The sequence below is a fragment of the Oryzias latipes genome, chromosome 2, assembly GCF_053564925.1.
Source record: "Oryzias latipes strain Hd-rR chromosome 2, Olatipes_Hd-rR_3.1".
Lineage (NCBI taxonomy): Eukaryota > Metazoa > Chordata > Actinopteri > Beloniformes > Adrianichthyidae > Oryzias > Oryzias latipes.
In genome coordinates, this window is record NC_136238.1 from 26,787,629 (window position 1) to 26,801,178 (window position 13,550).

A 13,550-nucleotide genomic window follows, 5' to 3' on the forward strand; every position below is an offset into this window, starting at 1 on the left:
AGTTAAGTATAAGATTTTTCTTCTTACTCCCTTTTTGGACTTGTGTTTAAATAATCGTGTCTTGTTTTATATAACCTTTGTCTGGTTTTTGTCTAAGTTCGTTATTCTAAACTTGTTTTCACTTATCCAAAATAAAAAGGTTACTTCTTTACTTAAAGTCCCAGCTGTGTCTTGAGTCACACTTTGTAGTCTAGACTAAAAGGAGACAAACATTCACCTTGAGAGTAGCACCATTTTCTAAAGGATAACAATACAGCTCATATCTGGGGTCTAAGGTTTTAATTAAATTAAGAAACCCCGTCTTCTCCACGGAGAAAATGATTAAGCAGCAGGAGTCGCGGTCAGACCCCCCCCCCCCCCCCCCCCCGCCTCCTCCGAACACAAAATCCTAAAGCGGCCGCGTAATGAATATATCGGTAAAAGTAAAAATTACAACACTGTATTCTTTATTAACAAATAACAGTAACAACTAATGAACTAACTATACAGGCGTTGTAGAATGAGTATGTGTTTCTGTGTCAGGGCGTGTGCGTGTTTAAGAGGACTGAGCGCGTGCCACGCGGGTGTGCGTGAGAGCCTTTGACCCCGATGGGCTTTAAGCAGCGTGGGGGGGGTCTCTTCCTCCACGTCTGTGGCAGTAAACCCAGACCAGTTCCAAACAACAAACTTCCCATTGTCACCAGTAGCCATGCTGTCGCTAGCTGCTTCGTGTGTCGATTGTCGGCGTGTGATACTAACGCTACGGAAGCTCTGGGGAGCCAAAAATGCGCCACATAAAAACTTGATTTAGTTATTTTTGAAATCGCCCGTCACAAAAAATTCGAATTAATTCATTTGATCGATGTATCGCCCAGGCCTACTTATAATGAAGGCAACACATGCAATATGTATCTATATGTATCTATATTAGCCTACTATCAAAATGACTAAGTACATAATGAGTATTAACGATTTATTAAATGTTTATTTGCCCTGCAGTGCATTCTGCGGAGAACGACGCGTCACGTGACTGCTCTGTTGTGTGGAGGAGCAAGCGATCTCTCATACGGATTACCTTTCCCAGCTCAGATTATTTGCCTACTGAATATATTTTTCCAAAGAGCATTCCACCCATCAAAGGATCTGTGCAGCTTCTTTGACGGGTGGAATGCGTTCCAGTGAGTGAGGCGGAGCGGCCTCCCACCAAACGCGTGAGACTGTGGAACACTCATTTTTCCTCCAGAGTATTTCTTTTTTTTGCTTTTTTTTGGGTTTGAACTGTGGGTTTTTGTATATATTGTGTATTTGGGGAAATTGGGTTTTTGATGTTTGGGTGTTGGGCGAAGTGTTTAAAGCGTAAATAACGTACATTATTGAATTGTCTTGTTTTTCCTCCTACATAAACCATATTAAAACAAAAAATATATTTCTCTCCCCCATCTTCTTACATTTTCAAACATTTTTGAAAATGCTCCAGGGAGCCACTAGGGCAGCGCTAAAGAGCCGCATGCAGCTACTGAGCCGTGGGTTGCCGACCCCCGCACTAGACAGTGGAGACTGAATGCTTCTTTTCTTAACGATAAAGAATTCATTCCTCTCATTAAAACTGAACTAAGATATTACTTAGATCTGAATAAATAATTTGATACATCCCCTCTCATGCTGACTATTGACTGTGCAAAGGCCTTTTTAAGAGGTACTGTAGCATCATTTCTTATGCAACAGCAAAAAAAGACAAAAGTTGAATAAACAGCAGCAATTACAGAATAAAATCAAAGAATTGGAACACATACACAGCAGAGTGCAGAACCAAACCTCTTGACTGACTTGAATACGACTCGCAAAGAATTGCAAGAAACTGTAATCAGAGAAGATTGAAGGAAACCTTCCCTTTGCCAAACAACAAAATTATGAACATGGAAATAGAGCCAGCAGGCTCTTAGCCTGTAACCTTTGTGCTATCCTAGGCACTGTAACGTTGGGAGTTGGGTCATCTAGACCCACTAGACAGTGCTCTGAACCTTTGTTCTTCAATGATTTGTGATCTTCACTGGTGTCCATGGATTACATGAAATCTTTCCACTTTTATCTACCTTTGTCTTGGTAGGAAGAACACGTCAATAGAAGGGTGAAACATGATGCTCATGTTCGAGATTCTCCTACAGAGTCTCTGCTTCAGCTTCTAGACCGCTGCGCTGCAGGCTGCGGTTTTCCATCTCTCTCTCTCTCCCAAGTCTGAAAGTTTGCGTTAACCCGAGAGGGAGAAAAATAAAAACCAGATTTATAATCATTGTATCGATTAAAATAAAAAAAAACATAAGATTCAGGAGAAGAGTTTGGGATCCGGCTAATCCGTGTCAACAACAACATTAAGCTTCTGATGCATTTAACCTCCGTACTGCAGGCATATTGCCACAATGTGCATCTTGGCTGTAAATATGTAGGAAAAACTTCAGCCTTTATTTTGTCGGGACACGATTGGAAACACAAATTCACACGATTGCACGGTTTCTCAGGACTGCCCAAAGCGGCACTTCTGCCTTTAAAAGCCACCTCAAATGTACTCCTCTGCTTAGAGACTCTCCCGGGAGACACAGTCAGACGGACTGAGGTCTGAAGCGTTGAATGTTACAAAGCACCTTTCCCATCCGTTCACTTTACACAAACACGAAGACTCCGGCTGCAATGATCAGACATGCTTGGCTCGTGCAGAGCATGTAGCCACACCGAGTGAGCACTGACGTCATCGCCCCGACTCCCCCATGGAAATGCTGACTGGGATTGAATATTGCTACACATTTTGCACGGTGGATATGAAAAACCAAAAGCAATCCCCTCTTTGCATTTTCCCTCTAATTATGTCAATAAATGAGTGATGTTTAAGAAGAAAAGGAAAAAGCTTTTTGAAGAATTGATTTTTCATTTTAATTTTGAGGTCATTTGATGCAGTTATATTTTAAAAATGAAAAAGCATTTCTGATATTGACTTTTATTTTTAATTATGTAACACAATCGCTTCCATACAGAGCACAGTCCCACACAGGGAGAGCACCCCCCAGCTGCGGGTGAGCACCCCCCCCAACCCCAGCATGACCCCCAGCTCCCCAAGGGAGCCCCACCCCATGCTCCAGAGAGACACCCACCCCGCTGGAGGTCCAAGAGAGAGCAAGGCAGGAGCTGCCCATCCACGGCCAGGAGGAGGACACCCAAGGGAAGTGGGGGTCCCTGAAGAGCATCATAAACATGACCTGATCAGGCTCACCCACTGTTGGAAATGTGGAGAGGCCCAGCGCTGTATTTGTCCACAGGTGGATGCAGTGAACGTAATTGAAGTCGGCATGGACACATGACCTAGCTTAGCCAGCAGAGCTTTCTGCCAGACCAGCTGATAGACCTGATAGAGGCTGCAGCATTTTCTGTTCTATAGAATGAGCCTCAGTAGATCAGTGGGTGTTACACATGCAAGAAAATCTAGTGTTAAAATAGTCCAAATCTTTGTCTTTAACCTGCTTCTTGAAATTCTTTCAATCCATGCAGTAAAAGTTAAGACATTTTCCAGATGACATTTGTGGTTCACAAAAACAATCGTCAGTTTTCTAAGTTAAGTTGACGTTTAATAATAATACTCAATTTTTGATGTTTTATTCCTGCAGATTTCATGAGAAAATTCAAGTTAGAAGGAACTGTTTTCTCATTCACATGCCTCTCTATCCAAGCAGTGAATGCTGGATCATAAGGTCATGTGGCCGGTTTTGAGTAAGCTTGAGTAAGTCCAACAAATACTTCTAGATTTTTTTTAATATTAAATAACTGTTTTATTCATTGTAAAAATTAATCATGAATCATTAATCATGAAAATCTATTTCATAGTAATTTTATCCTTCATAGTAATTTTATCCTTTAGATTAATATCCTTGCAGACTTTCTAGACTATATTTTTATGGTTTTTGGTCGTTTTAACTTTTTTTTAATTTAAAATTTGGTCTACCATCTGGATATTTATACTTGATGTTTGCTCTGCTGTCAGTTTTTGGCTCCAAGGCTCCAAAGAAGAAAACTATCTTGGTGATGCCTGGAATCGCTGCAACATATAGTTCAAACCAGGAAATGAAAGTCTAGAATCTCTATTTTGATAACTTCAAATGCTTTAAAGGGTGTTTTTTAAGCTAAATCATTTTCTGTGAAGCTTCAAACTAAACTGGATCATTTTCTTGATTATATGTCCAATTAATTATTATTTGTTAATAAGGAAATAAAAATTGATGTGATAGCAACTTTAATTCTTGTAGTTCTTTTGTCTATCTCTGCAATGACACCTGCCTTTCCTGATTGGACAGTTATGATAAAGTTCTGACACTAAGAACTCTCATCTTTGATTTCTGGTCACAAACATTTTATTGTTTTGCTTTTTATTCAGAAAAAGATTAGTGATCACGTAAACGTGACATAACTTTATCTGAAAGGTATTTATATCATTGGAAAATCTTTATTTAATCCCTTTCCAGTGACATAAAGATCAATCCAAAGACTTCAAATGTTTAGTCACATACCAACTATGTGGAGTTGAAGCTGCGGGTTCCAGCTGCTATCCAGCAGTCTGCGCTGACGACAGAGCTCCTCCTCGTTCTGGACGATGGTTCCTTCAGCAGCAGAAAGTTGTTCTCTGACAGAACCTTCCTGAGGTTCTGAAGACATGGTTCCTGCTCCGATCTTCAGCTCCAACTCCCACAAACACCGCCGTCCTCTTCACTGCAGCTCCGATCGATCATCTGCTAGTCTCACAATCCCAGAAAAAAGGTCCAAAAAGAAACTTTTCTCCTGGTTGGAGATTTTCCTGAAAGTTCCTGTGATCCTGCAGGAGTCAGTTCTGCTCAGCCTGCAGACCAGAACAGAAAAGACTCTGGAAGCTTCCACATGTGAAACTTCAAGACAAAGAATCCAAACAACAACATCTGATTGGTTGACTTTTGGAGGGAAAGCTGCAACAGTCTTCTGTGATTGGTTCAGCCGTCCCTGCCCCCACTAGTCCACTGCACAGGGGGCAACATTCCAGGGGGGGTTGGTAATCTCCTCCTTCTATTGTTTCTGCCCCACTGGCTCTTTCAAAATAAAGGCTTGTTGTAGCAGAAACCTGAATGGAACATCAGAATGGACTCAAACTGCTGCTGGTTTCAAAGCCTCGTTCTCAACTTCCAGCTGAACTCTTCATGAGTTTGAGCGTCTGTGACAAACTCTACAGTTGAACAACAGCAGTGAAAATCTCCATGGATGTCAACTGGGAGAGAATCAACATGAGATTTCCAAGAGTTTCTGCAGGAACTCATCACAAAGTCAGGAGCTGCAAGGCCTGATGGGAGATCTGGGATCCTATTGTGACATGAAGGAAACTCCTTCAAACAGGAAAGATTTCATCTGACACGATCACTTTGATGTTAACATGAAGATGGATCCCAGTGATTCAGCTGAAAAACATCCCATAATACTGTTCTAGATGGTTCCAGAGTGGTGTGGAGATTTCCTGTTTCTTTTTCCTGTTTCTCCAGAAACTAGAAGTCAAACCTGAAAGCAGAAGCTGCAAACTGAGTCTGTGAGGCAGATTTTCCAGCAGCACATCCTCCTCATCTGCTGCTGAGATGGAATGATGAAGCTCAGCTGAGGAACAGCAGGTTTCCTCTCACATGTTCCTGCTGCAGAAAACACTGTTTCATATCAACTCATCCACATCATGAAGGATCAACATGTTTGACTGAATTTACATGAAAAGAAAAGACGTCAAAGAAATCTGTCCAGACGGGAAAGACTGAATGAATCCAAGTTTTTACCAGATAGATAGAACTTTGTTTGATTTTCTAGCTCTGCTTTTCTCCAAAGATGAAGAACATCAAGAAATAACCAATAAATGCTGATCTGGAACATTCTGTCTGGGAGTCTGACTGACACTTTGACACTTTCTACATTCTGCTTTGATCCGGGTTTGAACCTGCTTTACTGCCACCACAACACATCCAATCCCAGCCCAGAACCTGAAGCTGGTTCTGAACATGAAGCCGGTCTTCAGGGACAGCAGGACTGATGAGTTAGTGATCTTCTCAGATGGACTTCAGACCCCTTAGAGCTGAAACTCTCACTTTTCTCTAGGAATCAGCTTCTTGTTGACGACATACTGGTGCAGTCAGGGGAACACACAAGAAACACACACACAAAGACACACAAAGGGGGAGGAGCTTAGCTCAGCCATTGAAGTCATGGTTGAACTCTTCTGGGACTGATTTTAGACACAGAAAGCGCTCGTGTTGTAATCAATAAGATGATTGGTCAGCTTTAGCATCAATGGAAACATCACATGGTCTTTCATTAAAGTCCATTTAGATCATAGTTACAGAAAGAAGAACTGATCAGAAGTCATGAATCAATGGAGATTCAGAAACATTCAGAATATTTCACTAGTCTGATTGGAATCACTCTATTCAATAGAAACCAGCAAGAAAATAGAGATTTTCTCTCATGACCTCATTATTCATGTGAATTTATCAGCTGTAACCCATAATTCAGACAAATGGAGCCAGTAATTCCAGAATAATCCTCACATAGATGTTGTGTGTGGAGCCCGTTTTCCTTTAGATGATCCAGCTCTTGGTCCACTGAACCTCCAACCTTCTTCCATTTGTTCAGCTGCTGGACAGAACAAAGAAAAACAAACAGATGTTTTTGCTGAGTCAGGAAAATGCCTGTTGGAGCTCCAACATGATTGTTGACGGTGTTCCTCCTCTTTCTGCTCCGCTGACGTCCTCATTTTCAGTTTCCTGATCAGACAAACTAAACTCTTTTCCAGGTTTGAATCCTCAGAAGAAGAAACTTCCACCTTTGAGCCACATGCTCAGAGAATCCACTTCCAGAACAGCAGAGATTCCCGCCACATGTGACAAAGCATCCAGGTGATCTCCAACTACAGGACATCATCACCTGCCTGTGACAGTCACACCTCCATTCTAGATGCAGCCAATGACCTCTAGGCTGTTTGAGGCTCAGAACAACATGACAGCCAGGAAGACCATCCCTCCTCCTGACCACCAGCTGCTCTGTCTCACAATGGCTGCCATGAGGAAGACTCCATGAAGAGTTAACGCCCAGAGGTCTGCTGGACCAGACACCATTCCTGACAGAGTGATCAGAGAGCAGAGCAGCTGCTAGACGTCTGATGTCTGACAGGAAATCTTCTAGCAGATGTCAGCTCCATCCCATCAGACGTTAGCTGACAGACTGGCGGCCATGAGCTGGAACAGCAGTCAGAAACACAGTCAGAGGGTGGAGATGGGCTGCAGGTGAAGCAGGAGTCCCCGTCAGAAAAGACGCTCAGAACTCCTCCTCTTCTTCAGCTTTCTCAGGGATGAAGCAGAAAATGCTTTTTCCAGAAACATCCCTCCTGCCTCAACCCACTTGTGTCAAGTAGGAACTTCTGGAGCTGCTGACGTCAGCTGGTTTCCATAGCAACGGCTGATGAAGGACAGCAGTTTATGTAAAGTGAGACTAGAACATTGATGTAACTGAAATGACAGAAAGAAGAGACTCAGCGTTTTCCAGCAGCTTCATCCTGCAGAAACATCAGCAGAGAAGCAGCAGCCATGAAAGGACTGAGGACAGACGGACATCCAGCCAGAATCCAAGCAGCACCTTCATCCTGATGAAGCTCCGCCCTCTGACCTTCAGCAGTCATCTCCAGGCTCCGCCCCCAGTCTGCAGCAGCTTCATCTGCTGCCTCCATCCTCTCTCTGTGAGTCTCTGCAGAGTTTTTCTGCAGCTGCTGGTTTTTCTGCAGCAGCAGCAGCATCAGAGCCAGAGAGCCAAAGAAAGTGGAAAGTCTGAGAAGGAAGCAGCTCTGAAGCTCTGCAGCTGACGGTGCAGCTTCAGGACTCATGAGGAGGACCACATGCACGGCTCCTCCTCCTCCTCTTCCTCCTCCACCTTCCTCTTTGAGGCAGCAGAAGTTCCTCCACCTGCAGCTGGACCTGGCTGTTCTCATAGACCATGTGGCCTAATGGACAAGGCGTCTGACCTTGGATCAGAAGATTGAGGGTTCAAATCCCTTCATGGTTGGAGGCAGAACTTTCAGAGACTCCCACAGTGAGACACCTGCTGGCTGTTCTTTGTAACTGCAGCTTCTAGAAACGTCTTTGTTTCTGTTTTCATCTTTTCAAACTGTTTGTTTTCTTCACATGAAGCCTAAAGAAATGTCCTCAGAATGATGGAAACAGTTTTTCTGCAGCTTGAAGCTGTTCTGGAAGATTTTCTTCTTTAGTGCAGAGAAATCTCTCATTTGATGAGACGGAGGAACTGCAGCAACGTTTCCTGGAAAACCTCCACATTTCATTGAAGCCATGTTGGAACTTTGTCCATGAGGTCACATGGTCTGGAAGAAGCCCCAGTTCCAGCTGACAGAAGTCTGGTTCTGATCCATCAGATCTCACTAGCAACAGAACCAAACCTTCACGTGTTGCAGCAACAGTTTCCATGTTTGAGAGGATCTTCTGAAGAACAGCTCAGTTCCAGATCACATCATGATGTTTGATGTTTTCTTCATTCCAGGAAATCATCTGTGTCTCCTTTGATCTGTGCTGAGTCAGCACTTTGACTTCTTTTCTACTTTAGATCCATCATTTACAATCAAGGATTTATTGATAAATATTATTTATTGACAGAAAATAAAGAGTAAATGTATTTATCATCCAGCAGTGATTGTGGTGTTTGTAAGTCTTTTATTTTGAAATTTCTCAAGGATGATCATCATGGTGGGATTTCTAGATCTGCATGAACTCATCCTGAATCCAAAAGACACTGGAGCATCAAAGAATCCAACCCATCTCTGCCAACATGAGGCTCTTACTTTGAAAAGTCTCAGACTTCCTGCAGGGAAACAGGCTTTCTGCTGCTGCACTGACAGATGTGCACGAGCTTGAAAGAGCTTCCTGACTGAGGAGCTGCAGACTTTCTCCTGCAGAGCAGCAGCTGACTTCAGCATCGTCATGGGAACACAGTCTGCTGCTGCTTCTGGAAACGTCTTCAAGGCTGTGGTGGGACTTGTTGGTCTGGAGGACAGATTCTCTGAGCAAATGCTGCTTCAGCTTCAAGCTTCAGCTCTTTTCTTCTGGCAGAGCTTAGAAGAAATGGAAACCTCCTTTGTTCTGACTGTTTGCTCCAAATCCCAGATTCAGGAATTCCTCCAAGAAGTTCAGCTCAGAGATCATCAGCAGAGAAAAGCCTGAAGTTCTGATGGAAAATGACAACAGAACATGATCAATATTATTGATCCACATGGAATCCAGAAGAAACTCTGAGGTGAAGACATGAAGACACAAGCTTCAGAGACATGAGGAGAAGTCAGAGTGGATTCATTCTGGACTTTCTTCTCACATCTTCTCTTCAGAACATCTTTGTCTTTGATCCTTCAAATCTTCTGAAATCTGATCATCCATGGATTGTTTTTGTGGGATCAGATCCAGAGTTGCTGAAAGTTCTGCTGCCCTCTGCTGGTCAAAGTGTCCAAACAGCAGAGAGGAGATTCTCTGGGATTCATTGGAGTCCAGATTCTCCTGGATGTGAACAGTCTCTGCTTCTGGAACAGAAGAGTCCTTCTCAGAGCAGCATTGAGGATCTGTTCTGTCCGGCTGAGAGCGCTCCCTGCTGGTAGGAGACAGAACCACATCAGCTGCTTTTCTTTGGCCGTTCAGAAACAGTCTGGAGACTCTAAAAAACCTCCACTTCCTGAAGCAAACGGATGCAGAGCATCATGTTTGATCCTCTTCCTTCAGAAACGGCTCCATTGTTCCATCGCTCAGCAGTTTGACTAAAGCAGCTGAGAGTCTTGATGCAAACAGACCTCAGCAGCTCATCCAGAACGCCATGACAGAAGCACATGCAGCAGCACGTGCACGCTCCCAGAGAACAGCAGCTGATCCAAGTCCTGACTTTGAGGTGAGACCTTTCTGTTCTGCTTGGACCACACTTCAACATGAACTTCATTTCCCATCATTCCATCTGTCAGGAGAGAACAGCTGCAATCAGCTTCCTTCAGGAATGACTGCAGGTAGAAGGATCTTTCATTCTTCAGCACCACCAGGACCCACATCCAGCCCATCAACAGCCAGAACATCAGTGACATCAGCGTCTGATCTTCATCACATCATCATCATCATCAAAGGACCACCTCTACGTTTTTACAATCTGATGGATTTCAGTCTTTCTGCAGCTTCTCATCAACTGGATTGTCAAATATTTTCATTTCCGTTAACACTGTCAGACCTGGAAAAAGCTGAAAGGGTTCAAATAAAAACAGCAAGAATTAAATTTTTGTAGAAACTACATGTGATAATTATCTAGTTATTAAGAAGGAAAAAAATCCTTAAGTGTTTATTTTGTGTCAACCTGAAAAAATAATTTAAAAAAACTCCAGGTTTTTTTTTATCAAAGAAGTCTTTGAAGATGACACAGAAACAAGAAACGGCGTTACAATCTTTGCTGAATGTCGGTGAAAAATGTTTGCATTTTAAAAATCTTTCATTGTTCATTTATTTTTTCCATTTTTCTGTCATCATATTTTATCTCAGTTATATACCTCATAAATGTGTTAATCTTATTTAACTGAAATCTAGGAAACTTCTGTATTGTTTTTTCACCGAAAGCATTACTAAAATATTATTTCTCTTTGTTTTTGACTAGAGTTTGATGTTTATACTTGTAATTATTCTCTTTAAAAACAGTTATTTAAGGTTTTTTGCTGTTAAATTTCTTTTTTCAAATTTGTTTCTTCGTCTACTGAAGAAATTTCTTTATCGATTACTATTGTTCAGCCATACAATAAACAAATGTGAACAAGGTTAATTTAACCTCTGATGTGTGTTTTGGTAAAATGAACATTGGATTGAGAACGGAACCGTGTGATTACGTCACAACGGCTCTCATAAAGTTTCCCCAAAAATGTTTTTCTTTCTATTATGATTTTATTTTCCATATCATTTGCAAAATTAAACACTTTTTTTAAATCCTGGAAGCATTTCGAACCATATTGTAGTTCAGCGAAGCACTTTTTTTAAACATTTTTTTCCAACCAAATGTCTGCACATGACCCGGAAGTAAACGGCACGAGGCGCTAGCAGCGTTAGCTTGTTAGCAGGCTAGCAGCGTTAGCTTGTGTTGAGAGGACGGTGGTGTTTTGTTGGGACGTTTATGAGGTTTTTGGACAGAAAGGACGATACGTGGTTCGTGTGGAACTCTCAGCATTTTCCAAAGTGTCGTAAATGAGTGAAGAAGTGTTGAACGGAAAGACAACGTGGATTGCTGTAATTGTGAGACTAGCAGATGATCGATCGGAGCTGCAGTGAAGAGGACGGCGGTGTTTGTGGGAGTTGGAGCTGAAGATCGGAGCAGGAACCATGTCTTCAGAACCTCAGGAAGGTTCTGTCAGAGAACAACTTTCTGCTGCTGAAGGAACCATCGTTCAGAACGAGGAGGAGCTCTGTCGTCAGCGCAGACTGCTGGATAGCAGCTGGAACCCGCAGCTGCAGCTACACAAAGTTGGTACGTTCACTGCTGCAGCAATTCCTTGTCTGAGCTGCTTTCTGGATCAAACTGTGGGGCAGGGGGGTATTCCATAAAGAAGGTTATGCTAACTCCCACGGTAAGTTTGAGGCTAAGGAAGTTGATAACCTCAGCTTTCAGTTCCAAATGGAGGTATGTTTCAGAGTATGTCAACTTGCCATGGCAACTCATGCTCTGAACAGTGTTGCCAGATCTGAGTGACAGTTTCCAGCCCAAACTCATCGTAAAACCCGCCCACCTCAATAAAAACCAGCCCAAATCTCAACCTAGCAAAAACCTAATGTTGAACGTAAAAGTATAGCCGTAGCCTAATAAAAAATGACGCAATAATAATAAATTATTATATAATAAGTCTGTTATAATATTTTTTTTATAAAATAAGTACAGAAAATCCAGTTATAGGTTTCTCGTATCGTGTACTCTAGATGGCTTTTGATGGCGCCCCCCTCTTTCTGCCACTGCCAGTTGCTGGACCACAGCGTATGTCAATCAGCGGTGGGCTGGTGACTGGTGGATTAGAGGGGGCGGGGCCTACCTGGGTGCGCGTTGGCTGAACGTTCTCCTCCTGCTGAGTGTATAAGCAAGCTGCGTTATTTTTGTTCGAGCTGTAACCATTCTGACAAGGTTAATAAAAGCCAATAAAAGCCCTGCATCATCTCCAGCTTCTGGAAATGAACCCAAACGGCAGAAAAGGGTTCTGACTCTGCAGAGGCTCTGGGAGTTTTAAAACAGCGTCAATTATTCGCTGATTTTTGTTATTCGCCGGGGGGGGTGGGGGGGGGGGTGGTGGTGAGGAACTAAACAGGGGGGTTACTGTAATGTTTCATATATTCACAATGCTTTTTTAGGCTATATATTAATTAGTATACTTTTACTTAATATTTTATATTTTAAATAATAATAATGACAATAAAACCGCTAAATATTTTGAAAAGCAGCCCAAATTTTATAGACCCGCCCAATGCCAATTTTACCCGCCCAACATAACCAAAAGAAGCCCAATTGGGCGGAAACCCGCCCAATCTGGCAACACTGGCTCTGAACATAACCTGGTCTGGAGCAGGTTTAGTTGAAGCTTAGTTTGTTTTCAGAGAGGTGAAGCAGCATGGCGTGTCCATTTGAAGATGATTTAGTGGATGAAAAAGCTCAGATAATACTTTTTCCACCATGAGAGGGTGATAAGACCACATATGGATGTTGGAAAGATAAACATTTTTACTTTGATCTAACTTAATTATTTGCTTCAGTTAAGATAAATCTTTTTTTTTTTTGTTAAGTCAGTTTAAAAATAACACGCAGTTATCAGACAATGATTTTCCTTCAGTGATGAAAGTCTTCCGGGAATTCCCGGAAATCCGGGTTTTTGAGCAAACCGAACGTACTTTCCGGGAAATAAAGACCTGATCTCTACGGACAAATCGCTTTCCGGATTAAAAAATGGTCTGAAATCAGCTAATTTTAGCTTTATTTTCTATATTTCTCCGCAGATCGCTTCCTCTATGGTCGTGGCCATCTCTCGTCTTCCCGGCCTAATTGACCAATGACGGGACGTTTTAGTTGCTTTCGGATGCGTCGATGGGTCTGATTGGCTCTGTCTGCACCACGTGGTCAGCGTGACTTGCTTCCCTAGAGACCAAAACTGGCGGACCCACGCTAAACTTTCACAAACACATCTGAAGAGTTTGCGATCAAATTTGTGTTAAAATAATGGCAGGCATCGTCATTATTGAGCGTGGTCACGACCTCAGTTGTGAGAAGACGATAAAAAACAAATTGAAGTGGTCTTGGCTGGAAAAAAAAGATTTTTAAGGTAGTGTAGGTCAAATACTTTTTTGTGTAAAATAATCTCAAAACCACATTTTGAAATAATTTCAATTTTAGTTTTGAGTTTCAGTTTTTATTTTGAATACATTTCTCTATCTAATTTATTTGTATTTCCTAATTACCATGATTTAGTTCAGTATAGTTGACGTTAATTA

General features: G+C 42.2%; 2 protein-coding genes and 1 non-coding gene across 6 annotated transcripts in view; 2 read left to right on the forward strand and 1 right to left on the reverse strand.

Moving 5' to 3' along the window:
- The window catches only part of LOC144981362 (uncharacterized), a 104,175-nt gene that overhangs the window by 42,932 nt on the left and 47,693 nt on the right, over positions 1–13,550 (forward strand). The window contains exon 1 of one of the 2 annotated variants that reach the window (XM_078935194.1): positions 11,097–11,550. The exons of the other annotated variant lie outside the window; for it this stretch is intronic. Coding sequence (XP_078791320.1) covers positions 11,406–11,550 — 145 coding nt within the window. The 5' untranslated portion in view covers positions 11,097–11,405. Of the gene's footprint in view, positions 1–11,096; positions 11,551–13,550 lie in introns of those variants that run through there. 2 annotated transcript variants of the gene reach the window in all.
- Positions 1–13,550, reverse strand: part of LOC144987124 (uncharacterized) — a 319,301-nt gene that overhangs the window by 12,359 nt on the left and 293,392 nt on the right. For 2 of the 3 annotated variants that reach the window (XR_013650993.1, XM_078936188.1), the window contains exon 1: positions 4,530–6,157. The exons of the other annotated variant lie outside the window; for it this stretch is intronic. Coding sequence is in view for 1 of the 2 variants with exons in the window: in XM_078936188.1 (XP_078792314.1) it covers positions 4,530–4,674 (145 nt within the window). In the remaining variant the exon portion in view is untranslated. Of the gene's footprint in view, positions 1–4,529; positions 6,158–13,550 lie in introns of those variants that run through there. 3 annotated transcript variants of the gene reach the window in all.
- Positions 8,001–8,073, forward strand: trnar-ucg (transfer RNA arginine (anticodon UCG)). Its single transcript has one exon. It is a non-coding gene; the product is annotated as a tRNA-Gln (tRNA).